This window comes from Lepidochelys kempii, chromosome 9, assembly GCF_965140265.1.
Source record: "Lepidochelys kempii isolate rLepKem1 chromosome 9, rLepKem1.hap2, whole genome shotgun sequence".
NCBI classification, from domain to species: Eukaryota; Metazoa; Chordata; order Testudines; family Cheloniidae; genus Lepidochelys; species Lepidochelys kempii.
The window spans coordinates 17,630,971-17,656,728 of record NC_133264.1 but is presented as its reverse complement, the minus strand read 5'-3'; the positions used below and the strand labels follow the sequence as shown (position 1 = coordinate 17,656,728).

The 25,758-nt window shown below is 39.3% G+C and overlaps 1 protein-coding gene across 9 annotated transcripts in view; it reads right to left on the bottom strand.

The window, feature by feature from the left end:
• Window positions 1-704: 704 nt before the first annotated feature.
• The window catches only part of MECOM (MDS1 and EVI1 complex locus), a 460,574-nt gene continuing 435,520 nt past the window's right edge, over window positions 705-25,758 (bottom strand). For 6 of the 9 annotated variants that reach the window (XM_073359440.1, XM_073359442.1, XM_073359447.1 and 3 more), the window contains 8 exons: window positions 23,716-23,742; window positions 15,539-15,705; window positions 14,097-14,174; window positions 9,834-10,003; window positions 7,586-7,730; window positions 3,985-4,221; window positions 3,248-3,434; window positions 705-2,299 (listed from right to left, as the gene is read on the bottom strand). In XM_073359440.1, the coding sequence (XP_073215541.1) occupies window positions 2,165-2,299; window positions 3,248-3,434; window positions 3,985-4,221; window positions 7,586-7,730; window positions 9,834-10,003; window positions 14,097-14,174; window positions 15,539-15,705; window positions 23,716-23,742 (1,146 nt within the window). In that variant the 3' untranslated portion in view covers window positions 705-2,164. The remainder of the gene's footprint in view (window positions 2,300-3,247; window positions 3,435-3,984; window positions 4,222-7,585; window positions 7,731-9,833; window positions 10,004-14,096; window positions 14,175-15,538; window positions 15,706-23,715; window positions 23,743-25,758) is intronic. The other 3 variants (XM_073359443.1, XM_073359444.1, XM_073359449.1) reach the window with 1 other exon arrangement.

Here is a 25,758-nt window from a genome sequence, read left to right as displayed (position 1 = left end):
CCAGGGTCTGAAACCCAGCAAGTCGGAAGGTTCTCAGAATCAGCCCGAGCCCAACATCTGACTCTGAGACTCACTGATTTTATTGTTGTTTTTTGCTGTGTGGACATACGCGTAGACATCAGTGGCCGGGCTGTTACCCAAGCTCCCCAAGGCTATACTTACCCTCCACTGAACCTCTGTTGGTGGTACGGTTCTGATTCTCCCAGTCTGCTACCTGGTGTATTACTATATGTACAGAACTGGTAATGCCCTCTGTTTGCTCCTTCTTCCATCTCAGTCCTGCTAAAGGAATGCCTTCATCTCAGTTCCCCTGCTAGCACTCCTTTGCCTTGTCCACCATATGCCATGCGCTCCCTGATTGCGCTAGCTGGGGTCTCTTAAACTTGTCTACTACTCTACAAGTTTGTTCAGAGGATGCATGGCCTTGAGCCTGATCCAGATGTGACTGCATTAAGTAAAGCATTTAAATCTGCATTCTGGCCACTAACGACCCTCTTATTATTTGTCTTAATTATCTGTAAAGTACATTAAGATAATTGAAAGATACTATAGCAATTCCAGAGTCTATTGTTGTTATTATTATCCATGACCACTTGAGATACAGATCCGTCCTAACCCTTAAGTTACCAAGTGATAAATGAAATGGAATGACTCCACAAAAACAAAAGGAGAGTGAAAAAGATGCCTTCGGTTTTATAGTCCTTTATTTTTTAGTTGATCCTCCCATAATAATGTTCTGAAATGCATAACAGTTACATTGTACAAAGCATTTAAAGAAAGTACCTCAACTTGCCGATTATTTCAAAATGAGATTATAAACAAAAGGAAATAAATCTGGTCCCTCACTAAAAGGCAAAAAAACAAAACAAAAATAACTGAATACAGTCCGTTATTTATTTATTTTTTTAACGTAAGTTTGGAACACTTCATCTTACAAATAGGATTAACATGAACATAACATCACACAAGCTCGCAGACAACCAGCATAAAATATTGGGTACAGTTTTAATCAGAAGAATCATGCTTTCATGAAGAAATTATAACTGTTTATACAATTGAATCAATTTACTGTATTTAAAAAAAACTAATTCGCATCTATTAGTTATTTAGTTTCATTAAAAAGAAAAAAAATAGGAATGTCAGAAAATTTCGAACACTGTTTTGCACTCCAATATACACAGATCAGTTCACCTCACTTGTTTTGAAGTACATGGGTGCCTACATCATAAAGTAGTGGGGGATTGGAGCAGTGCTGTTTAACGTAGGAACAGTGCTATTTTAATCAACAAACAATTGTTTGCCAACAAATAAATACATGGTACACACACCACAAAAAAAGAAATTAGAGGAAACAAAACAACACAGCGACATGATTGTCTAAATTTAAAATGTCATTACAATGATTTGGCAAACATTGAACTAGTGGTACTGTTGATGAAATGGTCCTTTGACAGAAGTAGCTGAATGACTTAAACGTCTTTGAGTGGTGAACATTCATAGTTTACAATATACACAAGCCTCTTATGTATTGTCTCTCAAAGTTTTTTTTTTTTGTCTTTTCTTCTTTCTTTCTTTTTTTTTTCCACAACGCAGGTAAGAAGAAAAAATTACGGAGAGGATGAAATATTCCCTGTTATTGGTTTCTAATATTAATGATGGATAGTGTGCATATGATAGAACTACTTTCTTTCTTTGAAGGGTTAAAATGCATAAAGCTTTAATGAAGAGGATTTGTACATAAAAGCAACTGTTCCCAATCCTGTGTCAAACTATCTTATACAAAAAGAAAAACAATTCAGTTTCTATTTTAAAGGAGTGCCCATGTGTATCAATGCAGTCTTAACTCATCTGCCCCCACCCTCTCATGCCGGGTGAATTGGAAGACATTTTTCCCGGCCATGGTTTACATAATCCACTGAAACTTTTTTTAAGTCGCATTGATCCTCCAGAAGTCAGCAGCTGCCTTGGCTGTGCAAAACAAAATATTGAGAATAAATAGTTTCTTTCTTTTTAAAATTATTCAGTTTAAGGTCATCAGACTTTAGATGAGTGACCCTGCAGATTTATAAGGCATTCTGCTCAGCAGTCTTTTAAATAGTCATATACGAAAGAGCCATGCTACTGGTTTGGACTTGGTCCCAATTCTTGGTAAGGTTTCACAATGTCATACATGACTAATGGACTGGATGGCACTGGATTCTGCGGCAGCTCTTGCCATACTATGCCACATGTTGGGAGAATTGTGGGATGCAGAATGGAGGGAGTCCTTGTCAGAGAGAGAGAGCATCATAGCATATGCCTGAATGAGGAAACAAGAGAAAGAGAAAGTGGTAAACACTGCAGAATGCACTGCTTTGACATTAAACCATGTCACCTATATGGAAGCAGCCAAAATTTGATCCCTAGAGAGTATTTTGTATTCAGTGGAGGTCTAAATTTGGATTTATGTATACAACATCTGTTAGGTAAAGCTCTGCCAACCTTTCCTTTGACATTTTTTGACCCACTAATAGTAATAATTCTTTACCTTCATCACCCAAGGCTGACAAAGAACTTTAAAAACATTCAGTAGTAATTTCCTGGGTGGTTTCAAGACAAGAACACAACGAAACCCCTTTGTAATTGCTTCCAAATAACATTCGAAACTGGGATTGAAATATCAGCCTAGCTAAACGCTGCTGAACAGAGAAATGCCATGGACATAGTGAGCAACACCACTAGGAGGCGACAGTACCTCTGGCAACAGACCCATCCCTAGGGAAAGTTCACTAATTCTCTTGAATGGTGCAGTCACACTAACTTGTGAAAATACTTCTGGCCAAGTCCTCTCAGTTGTATTGGAGCACACCCACTGACTACAAGTGATGACTCCAGCAGGCTTGCACTGGTGTATCTGAGAGCAGAATCCCACTAATCACAGTGATGTAATCTCTGCATATGTATACAGGAATACATTATACAGCAACATACTGTTTTTTAAAAATATTCCATATACCTACATATCATGGGCCAGATCCTTAGGTTGATTACACCACCCAAGAATATGCCCCCCTCTTTAAAACAATCTGATATCCCATTTGCTCTGATAGTAACCACAGAATGGGGAGAGCACATTTTCAGGGCTTACTGTGGATCAGGAGCACAAACCTTTCTGTTGTGATTAAGATGACTCTAGTTTACCACACACCAGCAGGTCCATCTTTTGGATACTCAGTGACAATGAGCTTAAGATGAATTAAGAATTTACCTGGGTCTTGGATTTCCTGTACAATGGTTGCTTTAGATCCTCTGGCAGGTGTGAAGTATTGAAAGCTGCCAGTTCAGCTTCAGTGTATTGATTTTCTTCCATCTTCCTCATTTTGAGGCTATCTGTGAAGTGCCTTATGTGATCCAAAGCAGAGAGTCCAGTCTTGGTATACTCATCCTCTTTATACCTACAAAAATGTGATGGAGGTTGTGGGTTTTTGAATGTAATTAAAATCTTTTGCATGCCTCCAAAAAAGGTCTTCTTATAAGGACTCACCAATATAAGGCTACTGCATACCAATTCTCATCTATTTAAGTCTGCTCTAAACTGCCTCACTTTTAACTTCACCAAAAATCATAAGCAGCTACAGTATGGTCCAGCAGGTAAGGATAACGGCATGGGACCATTGCACAAGTCACAGGCAGCTAGTAGGTGCCAGACAGTATATGCTACATGTTTATATATGTATCTACTCTGGCCTGACAATCGCTCATAGCTCCCTGTGCCAATAATTTCTACTCTTAAAAGGAACTGATTGCCCAAAGGGGCTGAGGATAGGGCTGGTGTCAGCCAAATACAGGTGCACACTGACATTGCTATTGGGGTTAGCTCATTAGGGCTGTTTCCTAGCATGCTTGCCAGAATTTGGTCCTTGGAATGCTTGCACTGTTTTCTTTTTTTTTTTCTTTTTTACCTTTATTTGACTGTACCATTTAAAATACTAGGAAGAAACCAACCTGCCAGGGGAAGTCTTGCAGTTCATTTCCAAAGTACTTGTTTCTTCGTAGTCATCCTCAGGGCTCCCTTCATGTAGGTTACTTGTAACCGGTTCCTTGACTGGCTTCCCTGCAATTTCACTTTCTTCGTCTTCCTCATCCATCACTGCTTCATCTTCTGCCTCTTCATCATCCAGCAAGTCTGAGTTCTGACTTGCCACCAATGCTTTCTCATCCTTAAAGTGGCTGCCATTCATTCTAAAAGAAAATAAAAATCAATCAATCGATGTATAATCAGGCTTATGAAATCATACCAAGTAGAGCTGAAAAAGACCTCTCCTGCTGCCAATGCAAAATGGTCCCTTCCAGCATGCTTTGTAGTGTTTTGTACTCTTTAGCTTTGAATATCAAGGAATTATTGTTGTGAATTCTGTTTAAAAAACAATGAAATATTATGGCCCAAACTGCATGGAATTCCACTCTTAGTTTTGGGAGCCCATCCCACTCCATTGTATACATAACCGTCAGGAGGTGTTTTCTGATGTTCTTTTTAATTTTTCCTGTCCTTCATTTAATCATAGTACTCCTACTTATACCAACTAGCCTTGGCAAAATAACCTAATGCATTTTAATGGGAGCTATAGAGGCTGAGAATCTGAATTTTTTAAAAATGGCCTCCAATAGTATGCTCACAATTTTGCAAAATCAAATGCAGGTGCAATATTTTCTACAATAAATTGTGCTCACAACTCCACTCATTAAGAAGCCCACTTATGTCACTGCACCCACAGATTATGCCTGGCATCTGACTGGGTGCAACTGCAGGTACAAATAATTGTGCCTGCAGTTTTGCACCCACACTGAAGTCCAGGTGCAAAATTACACCCACAATGATGGGAGGCTGGATTGAAAGGTGGCCAAAAATAAGGGCCGATGTCAATAACGAAAAGGTCCCTTAATTCTCAATATCTAATGCAATGTTTTAAGTGAGAAGTGAAACCAACACTCTTATTTAAATAATAATTATAGCAATACACATTTTGAAAATTCAGACATATCATTAAACTGTCTTGTGCTTTCAGAGCAGGTTCGCTCTTTAGGGCCTGTTACAGCATATTCTACAACGGGTGCTAAGTTCATGCTGACCTATAGACTTGTACTCTGTAGCATTTTTGATTAAGGGGTTTTATCCTGTAGGTTGCTGAATAACTTTGGAGATGCTCAACTTTTATTGACTTAAATGGGAGTTAAAGGTGCTCAGCTCTGCCACAAAAATGTATACATTGATACATGCTGAGCCATCTATGCAGCTGGTGTAAACTGGAATAGCTCCATTGACGTCAGTGGAGCTATGTCAACCTATACTAACCTGTGTAGCTGGCCCAGTGTTTTTATGTAAGAAATAACACTGCACTGGTTGGCTCATTTATTGTTTTAATTGCATACGTGGCCCTTTGCCTTCCAGGAGTACAGCTATAAAAATGGAAACTTTGTTGTCTGTACAGAGTTAGCTTGAGAATATATGTGACTTAAACCATGCTGCATGATACAGAATATACTGAGAATTTTAACACAGGAAGATGCCTCATGAAAACACATTAGATATTGATGTTTGGTTTATTGTTAATAACATCTTTACTTTCTTAACCAAAAACTTTAGCACACCAGAAGCGGCCATGCCTGCTGGCTGCATTCCTCTAGGGTCATTGTGCTCCTGTATACGTGCAATGAGATTTCATCTATTTGCTGTCGCTTAGTTTTTCCAGGAAATCATCATATGGCTAACTCCTTCAAAACCGCACTGGGAATGATTCAGTAATTGTCCATGTCATGAATCACTGTCCCCACATAGTGGCCTTTATGACATATAAAAAAGTTGTTCCAGTTGTGCCCGCCAATGGGCCAACATCCCCCACATCTCATCATCTACATGACAATAACCATTATCAACCGATATCACTCAGATCTGACACCCTATTAAAAAAATCAGGAAGTGATCTATTTGCAACACAATGACAGAATCCCTGAGTTTGCACTGAGTCAAGATAGTTGAACTGCAAAGGAAACAGAGGATAATTATTCAAATAGAGTCAAAGAACAGATATCTGTAACATCTTTTATCTAAGTATGATGATGACATGTTTTGGACAGACATAAGAAATTATTAATCATGGCTCCAGCTGACAACTTGCTAGTTATGCTAAATCAAGAAATGTTAGAAATGAAAGGGAAATGGACTAAAACCAAAGTAACGAAAGCCATATGATTAAGAAAACAGATTCACTAATTTTGCTTTCAAGTGCAGTAATTTGCCAAGGATAAAACATCCATCAAAAATAGACTGAAGCCCTGAATTTAGAAAGGAAAAACTGTATGACCCATCAACCTTTTCTCTTTACTGCCTTCCTGTTGAGACATGTTGAGACCAGATGTGCAAAAAACAAACAAACAAACAAAAACCCCAACAACCCTCATTGCCGGTCAAGATGGAATGAAATTTGAATATGCATGTAATAATTTAATCAGTTGCCTTCATGAATATTTGTCTTACATCTACTACTGTTGATTCCAACACAAAGACAAACTGGAAATTGAAAAGGGGGATGAACGTATTCACTATCAGCAAACAATTTCTGATATTGATAATCTGATGCAAATTAACTGAAAGAGGCAGACAAAGTTGGAGCCTTTATACTACTTCATAGAGTATATGGTTCATACACATGCTCAATATGGTAGCCTTTAAAATTAGAAGCAGACAAGCTCTCTCATGACCTTTATGCTTAGCCATATTTTTATAGTAGCTGAACATTCTTAGAAGTTGTTATCTGTTCCTGATTTATAGTTCCTTATAGTTAAGGAAAAATTAGATTTACATATGCACTTAAATCATATCCTGACAGAACGAGAGTCTCATATGGCTAGAGTAGTGTGAATTACTTATTACTAGTAGTTGTACTAGTGACTTCATGGTAGTGAGCACTTTACCTGGTAGTAAGTGTATGCAGGACTGGCCCCTTAGTAATGGCCTTGCATTTGTACTGAGGAATTAAATTTAACTTCTTCCACTTTGTTAATTGCCCATTTACCTTTAGATTACAATGTTCTTTCTAATCCTCTCCGCACATGGCTGACAATGCTGTAGGGTCTGTGATTTTCAGTGAATTCAAAATGGAGGCAATTTATAGTATGTTTAAGTGGACAGGAGAATTGGTGTATGGTAGCTTTAAATTGGGAAGCCCTCATAAAAATAGACAGCTACCCATTAAAAAGATGTTTCCTGATGCCTAGTATTGGCTGTACTCAGGGATTTTGCTGCCTATCACGAGATGATGTGCTCTGCCCTGTATGTATACAACTAAAGTTGTGACATGCTCATTTGAACATACGCCTTTGTTTCCAGGCTTTTGTTTATTCATCTAGGTTGGTGTCAGCACAATTGTTTTGCTAAACTGATTATATGACAATTGTGACAGCAAGGATGCTAAAATCACTTCTGGTTCAACTCAGCCAACTTCCTTTTTACAGTACCCATAATACTCAAAATAGCAGTCATGGGAAAATTAATTGGGAAAGAAACATAGTCATCTTGAGGAGCTGTCTTACTACAGTGACATCTTACCTTTCTTCCGAATTTCTTGGGGATTGGTTATTGTGGTTGCTGTTTCCGATGAAATTCCGAATTTCTGTGAAATAAGAATCCTCTTTGTCATCCAGAATTGCCCCCGTGCTTTCAAGTTCTGAGTGAGGTGAAGATGTTGCAGTACCTTCAAGAAGGTAAAATTGGGGAGAGGATTGGTCATTTGCATTTTTCATCCATTTAATCCTTTACAAACTAATTTAAAAATAAAATTTTCATGTGCATCATTTTAGGACAGCTGCCAATATGAAACCCCTAAGACAGTTTTCAAAATAGTCTGTGTGTGTGTATGTATTTCACATTTTGGCTGACCACTTTCAAACATTATTTAAACTTCATAACACCCAGTGAGGGAGGGAAGTATTATTAACTCCATTTTACAGATGGGTCAGCTGAGACACAGAGAAATTAAGGGCTAAATCTTGTTTGCATTGAAGTCTATGGCAAAGCTCCGAGGGATCCAAGATTGTGTCTTAAGTCAGTGGTTCTCAAACTAGGGCTGCCGCTTGTTCAGGGAAAGCCCCTGGCGGGCAGGCTGGTTTCTTTACCTGCCATGTCCACAGGTTCAGCTGATTGCGGCTCCCACTGGCCGCAGTTCACCGCTCCAGGCCAATGGGGGCTGCGGGAAGCAGCGTGGGCCGAGGGATGTGCTGGCCGCCCTTCCTGCAGCCCCCGTTGGCCTGGAGCAGCGAACCGTGGCCAGTGGGAGCCACGATCGGCAGAACCTGCGGTCGCGGCACATAAACAAACCGGCCCGGCCCGCCAGGGGCTTTCCCTGAACAAGCGCAGCCCTAGTTTGAGAACCACTGTCTTAAGTGGCGTGCCCAGTATCACACAGTGAATCAGTGACAGACAGACAAGTTCTGTGCTGTAATCATTAGAAAAAACAAGGCTGGTTCCCACCTTCTCAGAGACACACCTTATTACAAACAGGGGTGATTTGCTTGTTTAAGCCTGCCAGTCTACCTGACTGCACAAGTGAGGCAGATACAAAGCCTTTAAATAAATATTGGTGATAGGCTGTTACTCAGAACTGGTGGGCTTTAGCCCTGTCCCTTCCAGCCACTGCTTTTAGTTGAGTCCATTGCATATGTTTCCAAAAGGGCTGGAGGCTGAGATCTAAGAAAGGAGTCTAGTAATTTACTCATTATCAGACTCATATGAGAGGAGCAGCAGGGCCAAATTCTCTGCCTGGGGAATAGTTAGACATTGGATTTCAATGTAATTCATGGATAGTGGACATTTGGTAGAACTTTAAGTCTAAAGGGCTGATGTAGAAGGCAGCTACAAAGACAGCTTGCATACTGGGTGTTATTTCTCTGGTTTACATTCGTAGCAGTTGCCTTTACCAAAAATTTCAGTGTCTTTCTTTCCTGTCGCCCTGTAGCATCAGTAACGTCAGTAAATAAACCTGCGTGTTAGACCCGGAGTTTCAAATGGAACATAATCTTACCTCCTGGTTCTGGAGTATAGTTTTGAAAATGCACATCACTGATATAGTTACTGAGGTCTATAATTGGATAACACCCAGGAATATCAATGAGAGGCATCTATATGCATCAAGGAAAAGACAATCCCTGCATTTGATACATGTGTTTGATTATTTCTAGTTAGGTAGATAATGAATTAAAGAGAATGCAGATAGGCATTTTAAAAAAGTCTACAGATTTCTCAACCAAGCGTTATGCACTGTCTCACTATCCCCTTTCTCCCCCCACCCCAGTGCTACTTTCATGGCCCGTGAAATCCTCAGATGTGGCTCTCTTGATTTTGTGGGGGACCTGGTCCAATTTGTGGCAGTGGGGACAGGAGGAGAGAGGCTCCACTGGTGAGAGCTGCTGGTGGTCTGAAAATTTTAGGGGATGGTAAGAATAACCTTGAAGGCACTCCCCAGAATTCTAAGGCAAGGCCTTCTGCTGACAGCAGTGTGATCATGGAGGTTGCATGAAAAATCATTTTGCAGGCCAAAAATACTATGGCTGGCTTGAGTATCTAAGTATGAAATTGCATTAAATTATAAAAAGAAAAAAGATCTATGCCTCTTGAAAATCACTGGGATTGGTGCTCCTAAATCATTTAGGTACTTTTGAAAATCACACTCCCAACACCCAGAACCTGAGAACAAATGGTGCATATTTCACAAAGCCAGTGTTGAAAATGACCAGGAAGTACTTGTATATTAACACTGGATAGCTCTCTGGTGCAGTGAAAGGGGAAAATGATTACATACCAGACATGTTCCCATTCTCATGCTTTTTTAAATGTCTGTCTAGATTGGTTTGTTGACCAAAACACCTGTCACATAAGTGACATTTGAATGGCTTCTCCTTATTGTGGATGTTACGGACGTGCCTCTGCAGGTTAGACGATATGCTAAAAGATCTGTCACAGTATTTGCATCTAAAAAGAAACAAGAGGAAAAGAAATTGTTTATTAGTAACTGGAATAATAATCAGAATAAAGGGTAAAGAGCATTTCACAAAATGATTGTTCAAAACACACTTCAGACCCTAAATTCTCCCCTTTTTTCTTCTTTTCTGGATTTGCTGATAACTATTGACTCGATCCCACTCCAATTGCAGTCAAAGGCAAAGCTCTCGTTGACCTAAATGGTACAGGGTGGCACCTGAGGGGCCCAATTCTCTGCTTCTTCACAGAGCTTTCAGACCGGTGGAACTCCACTGACTCGTGACCTACAGGTGCAATTCAGCAAAGTGCTGAGTAGCCTTAACATACACTGTAGCTAAAAGGAATTGCGGTTGAGCTTGCTCAGCACCTCACATTTAGGAAGAAGCATATTTCTGATTTAACTGCATCAAATTAGTTAGCATAATTGATTCCCATGTATTTAAAAGTATTGCCTGCAAAGTTGAGGAGTCTGAAAAACAGTAGAGCATAATGCTATTGTTTCATGTGCTGCCAATACAATACAATTAAACACTTCTGGAAAAAAACATGAAACAAATTCCTTTTAATACTCAAATAAGGTAAAACAGGCCACTTTGTCTTTGCAAAATTATCCTGTGTGATTACATCTTTTTTTGAGGAATTAGTTTGCTCAGTTGCTAATCCCAAAGGAAATTCAGTTAGCTTCCAAAAACCAGCAATAAACAATCCAGATCTTTAATACCGTGCCAATGTGGGTAGTTTAGTCTATCACTCTGGTACCAGAGGCATCAATTTTCCTACTCTGTAGTGATTTGGAGTCCCTAAAGCCTTTACTGCATTGCTCTTTAAACCATTACTAAGACATACTCTAACTGTTCCAAATTCTCTTTCTGGCAACTAGCCAATAGTCTTCATCACCCTCGTTTTTCAATCGTCTTACTTTTCCTGTGCTTCAAAACATGTCCATTACACTCTGAACAGCATCAGTTTTTCAGTGCAGAAATTGTCCATTATGCTTCTAATTGTTTCTGGCTTTTATGTGGTGGACAAGCGTAACATGCTTCAAGATGCAGCTTCAGTCATGAATAAAATTAGATGCAAATCCCATTTCCCAAAAAGACTCCAGGAAGAAAAATTCATCACAAACAATGAGATTTTCAGCTCTTTACAGGTTCTTAAGTGCACAAATTTGTGTGTTTGTTTTATTGGAACATGACTTGGCTTCCTTCCAACTGATTTTCAATGAATATTTCATTTTCAATAAGCTAACGCTTCAATTCTCATTTCTACATATGCATAACTATCATGGATATTAATAGCAGCTACACATGCTTGTCAACAAGAGAGTAAAGCCAACTATGTTTCTGGTAATTATACATAGTTCAGAAAGAATTCAAATTAGACAGGAAGTAAATTTATACACCAACATCTTTGAAACTGTTTTTTGTTTTAAATCACATAATCTAAGGAGCACCTGAATTAAACATAAACACTACAAATAATACTGCTGTGTTTTTAGGCTGGGATTTACAGATGTGCCCAAGTGATTTAGGAGTATGACTTCCATTGAAAATCAATGGGACTTATGCACCTCCCTCACTTTTTGAACCACCTATCCTCAAATGTCAGTCATGTGCAGTGGGTGGAATTCTGTTACCACAGACATCAATGGGATCAGAGTTAGATTGATCTACCTGTTATTTATCTAAATAGGTACATCTACTAAGGGCCTGAACCTGAGATGCGGGGCACCTGTAACACCCGCTGAAGTCAAGGGGAACGTCAGCACCAATCCAAATCAGGTCCATCCATAATAAGATCTTTGGAATGTATTTATTATGGATGAATTCTGAAATAATCATATCATCTTACATTTAATACAGCACTTTTTATTCTGCAAGGTCCCAAAGCAATTACAAAATTTGAATGTGGGATACAGGAATCTTCTTACTCACAACTGGGATGCTTCTACCTCTGGGGTGGAACATGGAACGGTTTTGGTGTTGTCTAGACCAGGATGAAAAGTTTTGCTGTTGTCTAGACCAGGTGCTGTTTGTTTTAAAGACATGTTTTAACTAATGAGTTTTAAATCCTCTATGTAGCCAGGGTACGTTGTATTTTAATATGTGTTTGCTGGTCAAGGTGATCCCACTCTCTGTTGCAGTAGTTACCACAGGTTTCTGCGTATATGTGCAGTGGTCACTGATCATTCCTGAGACTACCTATACCTCACCATGAGCTCCCTCTTAGAATTGCCTAAAAATATGGCTCTTGTCACACTCAAGGGGTCATACAGCCCCTCTTCATGGATTCTCCAGTGCTTGTCCCTTCCCATACAGTTCTACATTATTTGGGGCCTGCTTATGCAAAGGGATGTGGAGGAGGATTTTGACCAGAGTTTGTAAAGTGCTTTGAAATAAAAAGTGCAATATATATAATTGCAGCTATAACTTCCCCCCATCCTCTACCCTCCACACATACAACCTTTAGAAGGCTATACATGGTAAATATCACATGGTTTTTCATGGGCATCCTGCAATACAACTGTAGTTAGATATAAGCTTGATTCTCAAGGAAGAACGAAAAGCTTATGGAAAGTTTATTTGGACCAACATTACAGCTGGTAAGGAGCAAAATAATGCCACTGGGGTCAAAGTGGCATTCCCTCCCTACCCTCAAGTTAGGCCAGGTGCATTAGAAGGGCCTTTGTCTTCCACTAACACAACAAGCATATAGCACATTGCTGAAGGCAGGGCACTAGGCTGGATTGATTACTGGTGTGCTCTGTAGTTACAACAGCCAGTTTCTTCTCTGGATAAGAGATCCTATAGGAGATCCTATTTCTGTGCATTAAGGCAAGTGGGAGAGTCTCTGCAGTCAGGAATAAGGTCTACCATATTGTCAAAGAATTTTCAAGAACTTCATGTCTTCAAGTCCCTACCCCACACCCTGCTTGTAACATCTACCAAAAAGGAGCTGAGCTTTGAGACTCTCATCAAGAAGTGGCGTTATAATGGAGGTAAATATCCTTCCTCAACCCTACCTTGTGAGTGAACATGCCCAAATAGAGTTGGGAGCCAAGGCAGCTTTAAGTTAGACCACTGCCTCACAGACCCTTAAAATTAGTGGAGTGTCATTGCATACATAGGAAGGAGAGGGAACATCAAATTTCCTAATTCTGCACACACCAACCAGCAAATAATACTATGAACAAAATTAAAAACATTTCCTAATAATGATACTCAAAATCCCAAAGTGTTTTACAGACTAATTTATCCTTACCACACCTCTGTGAAGGAGGCAAGTACTATTGTACCTATTTTTCAGATTGGGAAACTGAGGCACAGAGATGGTTAGGGCTGAGATTTTCAAGTCGCCTTGACACACAGTTCCCATTGAAATTAATAGGAGATGTCTAAATCTTCAAGACAGCTTTGAAAATCTCTCCCTAAGGGTATATCTACACTGTGATAAAAAGCCTGCAGCACTGAGTCTCAGAGACTGGGTCAGTTGACGTGCGGTTACAGGGCTTGAGGGTGAGAAAATTGCAGTGGAGACTGTACCACTGACTCATGGGCTCAGAGGGCCCATAGCCTGAATGCCTACGCTGCAATTCTACAGCCCAGCAGCCCAAGCCAGCTGACCTAGACTCTGCGACTCACTGCCATGGTTTTTTTATCTCAGTGTAGACATGTCCTAAGTGTCTTTCCCAAAGGAACTGAAGGCCTAATCCAAAACCTACTGAAGTCAACGGAAAGAATCCCATTGATTTCAATGAATCATAGAATCATAGAATATCAGGGTTGGAAGGGACCCTAGAAGGTCATCTAGTCCAACCCCCTGCTCGAAGCAGGACCAATTCCCAGTTAAATCAAATTTCCTAATTCTGCACACACCAACCAGCAAATAATACTATGAACAAAATTAAAAACATTTCCTAATAATGATACTCAAAATCCCAAAGTGTTTTACAGACTAATTTACAGACTAAATGAGCCCGTAATGAGTCAGTGCCAGAACTGGGGACAAAACACAATATTGAACTCCCATTTCCCTGCTGTAAACACTAGGCCATGCTCATGACCACAAACACATTTTATTATACCTGTAAGGCTGCTCTCCAGTGTGCGTCCTCAGGTGACGTGTTAAGTTAGCCGATCTTGGGAAAATCTTGCCACAGTATCTATGATTAGAAAACAGTTTCTATGACAAAGTCATCGCAGTTGACATTATTTCACTGTGAACTGCATAATGCACCAGACGCATAGCCATAATTTAATCAATCCTGTATGGTACTGGGATTTCTTAGGCATTTAAAAAATTCAACGAAGGCATCACAGAAATATAAATTACCCATGAATGAAGCCTGAATTACTGGCACTTGCTAGATTTCCTTGCACATAAGCAAGCAATTTATGCAAACAGACATTAGTTTTAATTACCTTCCAAAATTCTAATCTAATTAATTCTATATCTTTCACATTCATGTTTTAGAAGCCTGAAAATCTGTTATTCAAGGCTTAGAATTCTGATTTGAAGTAAGGAGATTCAATTCTTTCAATTTATTCTATGTGTCAGCAAATGTGACATCATTCTGTGCATTGAATAGGATCAGAGCAGACAAGATTCAAAGACCTAATCCATCAAGGTATGTTTCTATAACAACTTGTCTTGAAAGGTGACATGTTTTCAAAAAGATCAGATAAACTGATATGTCAGTGTCAAATACCCTAGCATTCTAGAGATGATATAGAGACTTAAATAAGGCAATTTTAAAAATCATTCTACCATTTCCCTAATATTTCACAGGGAACAATAAAACCTTCTCAAGGCTCCCAAGTAGCATTCCAAAAAACAGCATGATTAGAACAGTTACATTAAGGACCTTCAGCCCAACCTTGCATGGTAATAAGCACTCTCAACTCCCTCTGAAGGTAATGTGAGTTACAGGTGCCATGCATAAAGGATGCATGCAGAAGCTTTCAGGATTTGGCCCTCCATTTTTAACATACAGTTTATTATTTCATACCAAGCATGACTATACAAGCATGACCCTAATCCTGCTCACGTTGACAAAATTCTGATTGACTTCATTCATACGTGCAATGACTATGAACTTATAGTTTTTGTTCAGATTGTAAACATATGTCCTTATAATTCATATATTTTGTGAAAGATCCCTTCTGACATTAGAGGCAGATGGTCTGAGGAAAGCAGCCCTGTAGCCTGTGATCAGAAAAATTAATAGTGAAAGCACATTTATTAATATAAAGGTGATGAGGAAATTTGGGAACAAGCTTGTTTATGCAATATTTTCAGCCTCATTTATCAAACTCGAGTGATGTAGGACAAATTCCTCATATAATAACAAAAAACAAAACACTGTTTCTATGTTTGACTGAATAAAGAGCACTTTGAAATACTATAGACCTTCCATGATCTCTATTAATCATCCAATCAGGAGTAATTTCTAAAGTAAACAACAGCGTCTTTTGAAAGCAGAGAGGAGATGTTAGGAGACCCTGTCATGATTAGCTCAGCAATTACCTGCAGGTATAGCGTTCCTTGCCCTTCCTCAGGAGGTTTTCTGGTAGGGCACTCGGTGGGGCTCGGAAGTTAAACATGGAAGGGACAGATTGTATGAGTTCACTAGCTTCTGGTTTCAGGGCACTAAAACTCTCTAGTTTTTCAGCCATGTTTTCTATAGCTGACATCTGCAAGAGGAAAAGGAAAAAGGAAAACATATCACAGTGAAGGTGCTCTTTTTCTGTACAGATAATTCGAAACACAAAGAACTCCATTCAAAAAATGACTGTGCATAGAAAACTATTTTGGTTTTTCACTCTGTGAGTAGGACAAAGTGATGGAAAACTATGTTATCACAGTTTGAATAACACAAGTAACTTTTACTGACAGTAGATCACTCCGCAGCAGTGATGACGTTGTACCTGACAGTTCCTGTTCATCTAGCAGATCATGTTTCCTAATCTCTGTACATGCTAATAAATAACTAATTCTACATGAGAGCTACACTAATTGGTATGAAGGCTTATAAAATATTTACGTTCAAATACTTTTTTTTTTGCACTACAGTGTAGATTCCTATGCTTTTCTGCTACATTGTTTTAATGTTCTTGCTCCTATAGTAATTATTTGTAAACTCTGTATAAGGCAGATCCTACACTTGGGCTTGATCAAGTAAAAATAATGGGTGATCTGGAGTTGTCTTATGGCAAGGATTCTTGTTCCCACTGAAATCAGCTGGAATTTTGCCACTAATTTGAGTGGGAACAAGAACTGGCTTTACATGCACATACCACAAAAAGGATATGCTGTCTAAAAAGGATCACTTGGAGAAGCTGGGTCTTATTGGAAAGTACCTGTAGCTGGTAGCGGAAGGATTCTTTTTAAGTTAGCACCTGCAATTTTCAGATATAAATCTGATCCAGTGTATACACTATGATCTTGAAGATAGCAAGTCACATTTGGATTTGAATTACATGGTGTAAATCCAGAATTAAGTGGAATTACACTCTCTAATCTAAAGGAGGGCAGAATTAGCCTCATAGGCCACAGGTGTTTACAAGCCTGATAGATCAGTTCCCATTAAGCAGGAACTGATATATACTGTGATCTCTTGGCAAAATTTATTTTTTTCCCCACTGTTTCGGGATTTCTTTCTTAGCGTTCTAATCTCATATGCTAGCTGGTTTGACTGCCCTCGCTCCATTCATTAAAAAATATTCTGTAATAATACTCAAAAAGCACGATGGCCAACTTTTTCAAAAGTGATTTTGGATGCCCAAACTTAGACACCTTAAAGGAACCTGATTTTCAGAGTGTGGGTGCTCAGCACTTTCAGGCCACTTGAAGATGTCTCAGGTTTGGCACCTCAGAAAATTACCCCAAATCATCTGTCACGTTTGGAAACCTTGGCAACACTGCAGAGTTACTGTAGAACATGGTAACACTTGAAAATAAGAGTTCCCTCATCTCATTCCCCCCTCAAAAATCACAGTGCTCCAACTCAAGATTATAAGAGGAATGCCACTATGCAGTCTTCTGAGAAAACTGACAGAATAGAAGCTAAAGAAAAAAGCCTACACATTTTACAAAGAAGGAGAAAGTTACTTTAAAGCTCTTAAGACTAATTCTCCTCTCTCTTCCCACAACATAAATAAAAAAAAACATTTCTAGTGAAGTCAATGGAATTACACTATCCCAGTGTAATAACCCATGTCTGCCTCATTATCCAGTGTTTAATAGTAGAGCTTACTACATGAGTAATGCCACTGAAGCTAACTGATACTAAGGATGAGCAAGAGTTGCAGAAGGATCTGATTTGCCTCTCACACAGACTGGGGTAACTCCACTGCGTTAAGAGGAGATACTCCTGATTTACATTGGAGTAAGGGAGGGCAGAATCTGCCTCACAATGTGCAAGGAGATTATTTTTCATAATGCAACATAGGATTAATAAAGTAATATTCAAGAGACAGAATATTTTTCATGGAACCTTCCTCTAAAGTCTGTGGCGCAATTGGTCTGATTTTGATGCTTTTGTTACAAAAAAAATTATTGCTTGAAATGACTATTCATGTTCTGGTTAGCTCAGGGTTTTTGGGTTTGTTTATTTTGTTTTTCCCTTTGCCTCATAGCCTGCCCTCTCATTTCATGCTCAGACTCCTAATGCGCACTACAAATTGCAATGTACAGGGTACCACTGCCAATTTGCCAAATGTCTTTCATCAGACATGGTGCAAAAAATCACAGAAGGAAGTCAAGATACATTTACTTGTCGGGCAACGAATGTGAAAGCATTGAGAGGCAGTAGGGGCTGTAAGCTCTGGGGTTTGATTCATAATCACTCAGCTGCTAAAACATTCTCCATAGATGCAAGTGGACAGCACATTTGTCAATATGAAGGATTTTGACATGTACTGATCACAGGGCTGAGATATGTAATGATGCTGCTTCTGGGATAGGAGGTAATTCTGTCCCAGCAGAGCAATGTCATTATCAACCCATACAGCTCAACATCACGATATATTTATTTTGATACCTCTTCATATTCTTCTTTACTCAGAATCGATTCTTAAAGCATTTATGATTGTATTTCCACTGCCTTTAATTCCTTCTAATTGTTCCTGGCAAGTAACCATTCTGATATTTACTATTGCAGAGAATAGATGGCTTGAATGAAAAATAACCTTTGGCCTTCCGGCTGATTAGCACTGACAAGACAGTGCATGGGTTATGATAGTACATATTTATGGTGAAGAATAATAAGTGCATTGAGGAGGATAATAAATGTTTTTATTTATGTACATATAATACTCAAGTCAGTTTCATTATATAGGGGTTTTAGATCAATTTTTGATCAAATCAACATTTTTCATGTACATGGATCCCTACAGTAATATATTAAATAAACTATTTTCCTATTTACATTTAAAATGACTTCATCATGCTTAGTATCATTGTTTTATTTGCAGCTTTGGGGCGTGATTCTGCTCTGGCAGTGATGTAAATCAGGACTAAGTTCACCGATGTCAATGGGGCTACACCAGTGTGAGGTCAGAATCGGGTCCTTAGTTTCTTATTCACAGAAACCACAAGCACTTCCAATTACTGAAAAGCAATAACAGCTTTTTAGAAATACATGCCCTGCCCTAAGAATTACTACAGTTTTTTTTAAACAATGTAGAATGTAGTTACCTTATGTGGTTTATATTCTTAAAGAAACGCACCATCTCCAAGAGGAAATATTAAGTATTTGGGGTCAGATCCTCAACTGGTGTAAATGAATATAGCACCACTGAAGTCAGTGGAGTTACACCAGTTTACATCAGCTGAGGCTATAGCTCCCAGAATCCAAACAATGCACATTTTTAAAAGGTAATAAGGAAAATAATGACTATTAAAAGGCGACTTTCCTTTGCTTTGCAGCCAGCCAGACCTGAACTAAAGTAGGGATAAAAGTGAGGGAAGGGTAAGCTATTAACTCCCTTCCTTCCTCTTGCACATATACTTCTTTTCCCATTTGTATTCCTTCCACTCATCACCGAGAACCACTGAAGCAACATAAACACTATCAGTGAATCCTTCCTTTCAGCATCTTAATGCTGGCTATGGTAGCACTTTGCGTCAGCTAGAAGGAAGGGCTGTGGTTTCCCCATCAGAGCAGATCCTCTCCCCCCTGCTTCCCCCCCCCCCAAAAAAAAAAGCCCCTCTAAGGCAGAATTGAGGATTAGAGGATATACCAGCAATGTAAGGTCAGAAAACATTTCAGGAATGGCATAGTTATCAAAGTAGCAGCCATTAGAAACTCAGGAGATTTAGAAATGATGTTAGATTTAAAATAAAGCAAACCACTTGAAAGCACGACAGTATTGGGAATTAGGGAGGGAGAGAACACCCCACCTTGCATTAGTGTTGCATTGTCTGTGGATCCCCAGTTGACCTTGATGAATCAGCTCCCCACTACCTCCCAGGTACTTCCTGCTCCTCTAGATTCCACACTTTGAGTCCTAATCCCCCTTCCCCAGCTTTGCTTCCCTATAGATCTTCTAAAGTCCACAGGGCCTCCTGTGATCCATAGTAGATCCCAGGGAACCATGGGCCTACTCTGGTCCGCTGTAGCTCCTGCAGCCCTATGTCCCCAAAAATAGCATGTCTGAATGACTTCAAATTCTCGTAACTGATCACTGGTCTCTAGCCCTTCCTTTAAAGTGGAAATTCTTTTTCTGAGTAGTTGGGACGCTCCTGGCTAAACATATAAAATAAATCTCAGCCTTAACAATGGAGAGGCTGCAATGATCAGTGAAACACTGATCTGCCAGCAGGGTTACTTAGCAGAGTTACTTATGACAGGCACCCACCCTGGGAGGTTAGGTAGATAGTTACTGGAACAGGATGCACTTCCTCTAGCCTGTGGTATCAAATCCAAAATCTCTTCCCACACCAAGATGCTCCCCTTCCACAACTTAAAGATAATATGATTGTTTAACACAAGGCTGCCCAGGGCAATGCACCACATTATAAGTGGAATGGGTTTCTGCAGCTCTTTAGCCCAAATTCTGATCTCTCTCCATTCAAGTGAATATTTAGGGTTCAGTTATCCCATCAAGGTACAGACATACCTTGGAGGCAGTGAAGAGCCAAGCCACCCCCAGGTGAGCTCTGGGAGGAATCGTGTCTCAAGGAAGCACAATTGCTTCTGGTGCTCCCAGGAACAAAGGGGGAGCACACCTATCACACTACCTCTCTGGACAATATAGTATGTTTCCCCCTTCATATCTGGGGGCTCATCCAAAGCCCAGTGAAGCCAATAAGCATCTTTCCAATTACTTCAATGGGCTCTGGAGCAGGCCCCTGAGAATGTTCACTGACCAGTATGAAGCACAGAGCATGGCCCCACACTTTCCACCTCATTTGGCTTGTACCCCAGTTCAGGGTAAGAGAGAACACTCCTTGTATTGAGGGAACACTGGCCACTGCATGGTGGTGCAGTTGTCAGGACAGGAAAGGCACAATCTCACTCTTAATGTAGAATTAGTGTAATTTGTATGTCTACAGAGCAAGTTAGCAGAGGAGGTAAGAGAGCGAGAAGATTGCATTACATATTTTACATAAAGTTATTGCCTTATGGACAAGTAACGTCTGCTCCTAATCTGAGATCAGTGAATGGCAGTATTTTATAAAGAACTGTAATTTTTTCATTTACATATATGAGAGTTGTTGATTCTATCTGAATCCAGATGTCTGGAAAAGGAAGTAGCTTTACCCCCACCTCCCTCCTGGTCCCTAAGAGGCTATTAACTGCATACTGACGCAAACCAATATGTAGTCACAATTCCCTAGCGCTGACCCAAAAAGGCAGACATTACCATAATCGGATAAAACAAGTATTTTTAAACATTTCAACAGGCTAGATATCATCAACAAGGGTCTCAGACATTTGTCTTAAAATTTATTTGCAGCAGCAGAAAATCAGTGACATACATAAAGGAGAGTTTCTTTAATTTTTTTTTTAAAAAAAGGATAACCTGATAGTATGAAATGATCTAGAAACTAGTGTCAATGAAGTGCATGACCTAATTTTTAGTTTTACAAATTAGACTGCTTAATGCTATTATCATAAAAACAACTGACTTCATGGCCATAACTCATGGGAAAGGATTGTACAAACGTTTGTTTTCTATTTTTATTCGTCTTATTTAAAGGAATCTCAAAATCCTGATGATTAAAGTTCAGCAGTTCTACCTTCCTACCCCAAACTATAATGATTTCTTAAAAAGCATGACTTTCGATCAATTTGTTGTACTGCAATCCCATACCTCACCACATCACATTCATGTTCATGACCAAGAGACTGAATGACTACATTTTGTGAAGTATCAAGTAAAGACCAAAATCTGATCTCAGGTATACCAGTGTAAATCCAGAGTCTCCATTGATACTGATATAGCTGATCTGGATTTAAACTGATGTAACAGAGAGCAGATCTTGGCCTATAACAAACACAATAAATGAAAAAGCATGGATAATTCATCGCAAAATGTGTTTCTTAGTTATTTGGACAACTATTTTAATTGTTTATCATAATTCTTCATAATGTTACTGCAAATGCTGTCCTAATTGAAGATGTCTTTATAGCACACTGCCTCTAAACTTTAGTGAGCAGTAGGGACAGAGTGCCAGTTTTTGGGATGGAGATTGAATATATTGTGATCCATTCAAAATAGAGTGTTTCCAATTGATCTGCACTATAGGATTCATGCCACAAAGTGAAAAATAACCTTAAATAAACTTAAAATAGATGAGCCAGGATCCCATGAATTGAGATATACAGGTTCAAGCGACACATTCAAACCCTTCAAATTGGAGACAAAGCCATCCATAAATCAGCACTTTCTCCAATCAGTTTAACAGTATGCTTTCAATACATATTGTATTGCAGCTGTTCAACCATCATCATGGCCAGAGGACAAAAGAAAAAAATAGTTTGATGACATAAATTTGGGGACAGAGCCAACATTAGGGAGAGAGGGTGGAAGAAAAAGAATGTACTGAGATTTTTTCTGTTGCATAATTACCACAATACCACGCTGTTATTTTAAAAGTGTAGTGGAACCAGAGTGCATCATACAAGTCACTTAATCCTCCCAACACCATTAGATGGCACCATTTTGAATTCACTCCACTGAGGAGAAAAAATGTCTGGGGCCACCTGTGATGATGTCAATGTTGCGCGGTCTATTTCTGTTTTACATCTATTTATTGCCTGTGGCCAATATAAGATTTCAAATGGGAAAACATTTAACAACTTCCACTTAAATTGTTTTTTCCATGCCAAATTATAACAGGTGAAATTCATCCCTTTGAATGGGGCCAGCACACAGTGCCTGAGTTTCTCCAGTCCTCAATTCCTTAAAACAGGGTTCCAGTTCAAAAATAGGGTGTAAGTGATGCATAAGCTACGTGCTGGCCATCTGCATAGGAACTAAATTCCATCCATTCGGTACAGCATTTTCAGCCCATTTCTATCACTAATAATACTTCATACATAGAGCCTGATCCAATGCCCATTGACATCAGTCTCCGCTTTGAATGGGAATTATATCAGGCCCTGAAGTAGCACCTTACATCTGAGGACTTTATGAAGATGAGTAAGTATCCTTATTCGCATTTTACAGATGGGAAAGAGAGGGATTAAAACCCAGATTAACAGAAAGTAAGACTAAGGTCCACAAGTATTTTTGAATGCTTAACTGAGGTACTTGGGTTCTAAATGCGTATTTGGGCATCTAACTATTCATTTGCATGTGCAAATGCCCCCCCCCTTCTTTTCTTTTACACTACTGAAGTCGCTCTGTTCACAAAAGTAGGCATGAAAAAAATTGCCTGGATCTCAGGCCACATTTTATGAAAATCTGGCCTTAGTCTTGAGACAATATCTCAAGTCACAGTGAATGAGCAGAAGAGAACATTGGTTTCCTGACTCTGACTCTCCTATTCTAGCCGCTAAACCATGATGTCAGGAGAATTCTGGGCTTAGTAGTTATTGGTTAATTGCAGCTGCTGTAGGGGCAGCAAAGTAAGAACAAAACATTGTGTTATTTGGGGGTTATAAAAGTAGCCAAAAGAGTTATTTGGATTTCCATACCAATTTGGTACTGGATTTAAATATGAGACTAAAGGAGGGGGAAAGCTTACTCTCAGTTTAACCCACTGATGCTCCTGTTCTCGTCAATGGGAGTTATATGTGCCTATGTGAAAGAAGAATTGGACCCAAAGGCCCAAATCAATGTGTGTTGTATCTGTGATGTAAGGGCTGAATTGGGTACGTTAAAGTCTAGAATCCAGAGGACTTTGATCATCAGATTATAACACCTGTAATGGAGGTAAAATTTGAAGCCTAAACTTTCAGCCTGGAGGCAAATGTCTTGTAGCCTCACTAAAATACAACCAAAGGGCCATATGGACTGGTGAAGTCCTTACTTAGGCAAAACTCCCAGTGCCTTCAATAAGAATAGACTGCAGGATTACATAGGAATAAGGCCAATGTGACATGGCAAGATATTATCCGCTACAGCTATGTCATTCAGTAGGAAAGCATGTGGCATATTCCATAACTATGCAGAGGGTTATCTTTCATGTTATGCTTTTCTTATGCAATTTATTTTACAATGTTTAAATAAAAATATAAGCAAATAACTTACCCAAGTTCTTTGATCAGGCAATTGGAACTGGGAGCAAAATTGAAACAAAAACAACACATTATTCCTGCATTGGAACCCTTATTGCAATCAATCTATTGTGAAGTTAGTTAAGGTTTCACAGTGAGTGGATTGTTTGCTTTTGGGCACACTCTACCTAAATGCAATCTTTGAAGTGGCAATTTATTGCAAAATATGACCAACTGATCTAGTCTTGTACAGATTTAGGGCCCTAGGCTTTATGGGGAATTTTTTCTGAGCAGGGACTGTGTAACGACTATAGGAATTGTACCTTAATATTTCTCTCTCTGTCTCTCTCCTCTAGTCTAAAAATCTACGTTAGAAGCCTATCCCATAGCTCTTATATCATCAGATTACAAGGATGCAAATTAACCTCTTGCTTAAGCAAATGAAAAACTCCAGGCAATAAATGTAGCTATAAAAATAAGTATTTGTAGAAGAACTGAACTATTTGAATTTATTTCACAAATGTTTTCTACAGAGATAATTTTACCCTACCATTAGAAGGTGAAAATACATTGTGGAATCTGCAATTACATTAATAACCTGGGGACTATAAGGATACCCACAAAAAAAGTTGCTCTGCTAATTTGCCTTTTTTGTACTAAATATTGGGTCAAATTTAATTTTGGAGTGCAGGGAGCGGTTTCCACTGAAGTTGATAAGAGGGCAGACTTTAGCCCTTTATGATTTGACAGGTTGTGCAATAGCATTTTTATTTTCATTTGCTGTGTTTAAAAATGCACATTACACTCAAGACTTCATGTCACACCATCTCTTACAAGTTAAGCAGTCATCCCTAGCACCCAGATACATGATGAAAATGAAGACCAGCTGTTCCCATGTATTCTTTCTATTGCACAATCAGAGCCTGTATGAAAATGTGTGAATTGCTATAAATGTACATCATTTATCTCACTGAATAAATACTCTGTAACAGAGTACAGCTAAAGAAATTAATACAAATTTTAATATGGCCTCATCTGATATAACTCGGGAACACCATTTTAAAAAATTATAGGGTCATTATTGATCATCCCTCATACATGGTACAAGGGGACACTTCTTAGGCATGGTAATACTTTACACAGATGGATAATGATTCTCACTCAGGCCAAAGGGCAAACGACATACAGACAAATGGCATTCTCACACTACGTTGAGATCTATGGGGACAAGTGAGCTTCGCTTGCCCATGGTCCCTTTGGTTCTCTCAGAGCAAGGCAACCCATCTTGCCATGCTGCCATTGATTTGTCTCCCACCATCCCACACCCTCTCTGAAATATGGAAAAGCCACAATTATTCCTCATTTTATATAGTGCCATACCTGTGCACTAGAGGCATTAATAAAGACACAATTCCTGCCCCCAAAAGTTTATAATCTACTTCAGAAAATCTCAGAACATGAAGCTGGCCAAAGAAGGGGACAGGGAAAGAAGAGACCAGGTGTAAAAATAAAGAGAGAGAAAAATCATATAGGACCGGACCATTTTAAATAGAGATTGTGGGATCGGAACAACTTGCCTAACTCAGTCATAATTTATGATGCTCTAAATGACAACTCCTCCCCTAGCCACCCATAGCATTGACCTCCCACACTGCAGTCATGGAAGGGCAACAAGAGGTTGTTTGGGGGGAGGAGATACTACAATATGTTTGCCTTTTGTCACTGTGCACTTCCTCTCAGTTTTTCATGGGTTTTCTAGGGGGTTTGCTCCTCCTCTTACCAGACAGTGGAGAAGAACGCTTACCCCAATATCATTAAAATGTTTGGAAATCCCAGGCTGAGTTCTCTGCTAGTGTAAATGGGTGCAGCTCCACTGACTTCAAAAAGTTTCCCTCATTTATACCAGCAGGGAATTTTGCAAGATCCCTGTGAAGAAAACACTAATGGTGAAATCCTGACCCCATTTAAGTTAATAACAAAACTCTCATTGACCTCAATGAATCAAGATTTCACCCTAAATGCCTAGCGCATCCTCTCTTGAAATCCTATCTCTACTGTATGCCTTTAACTCCCTCCT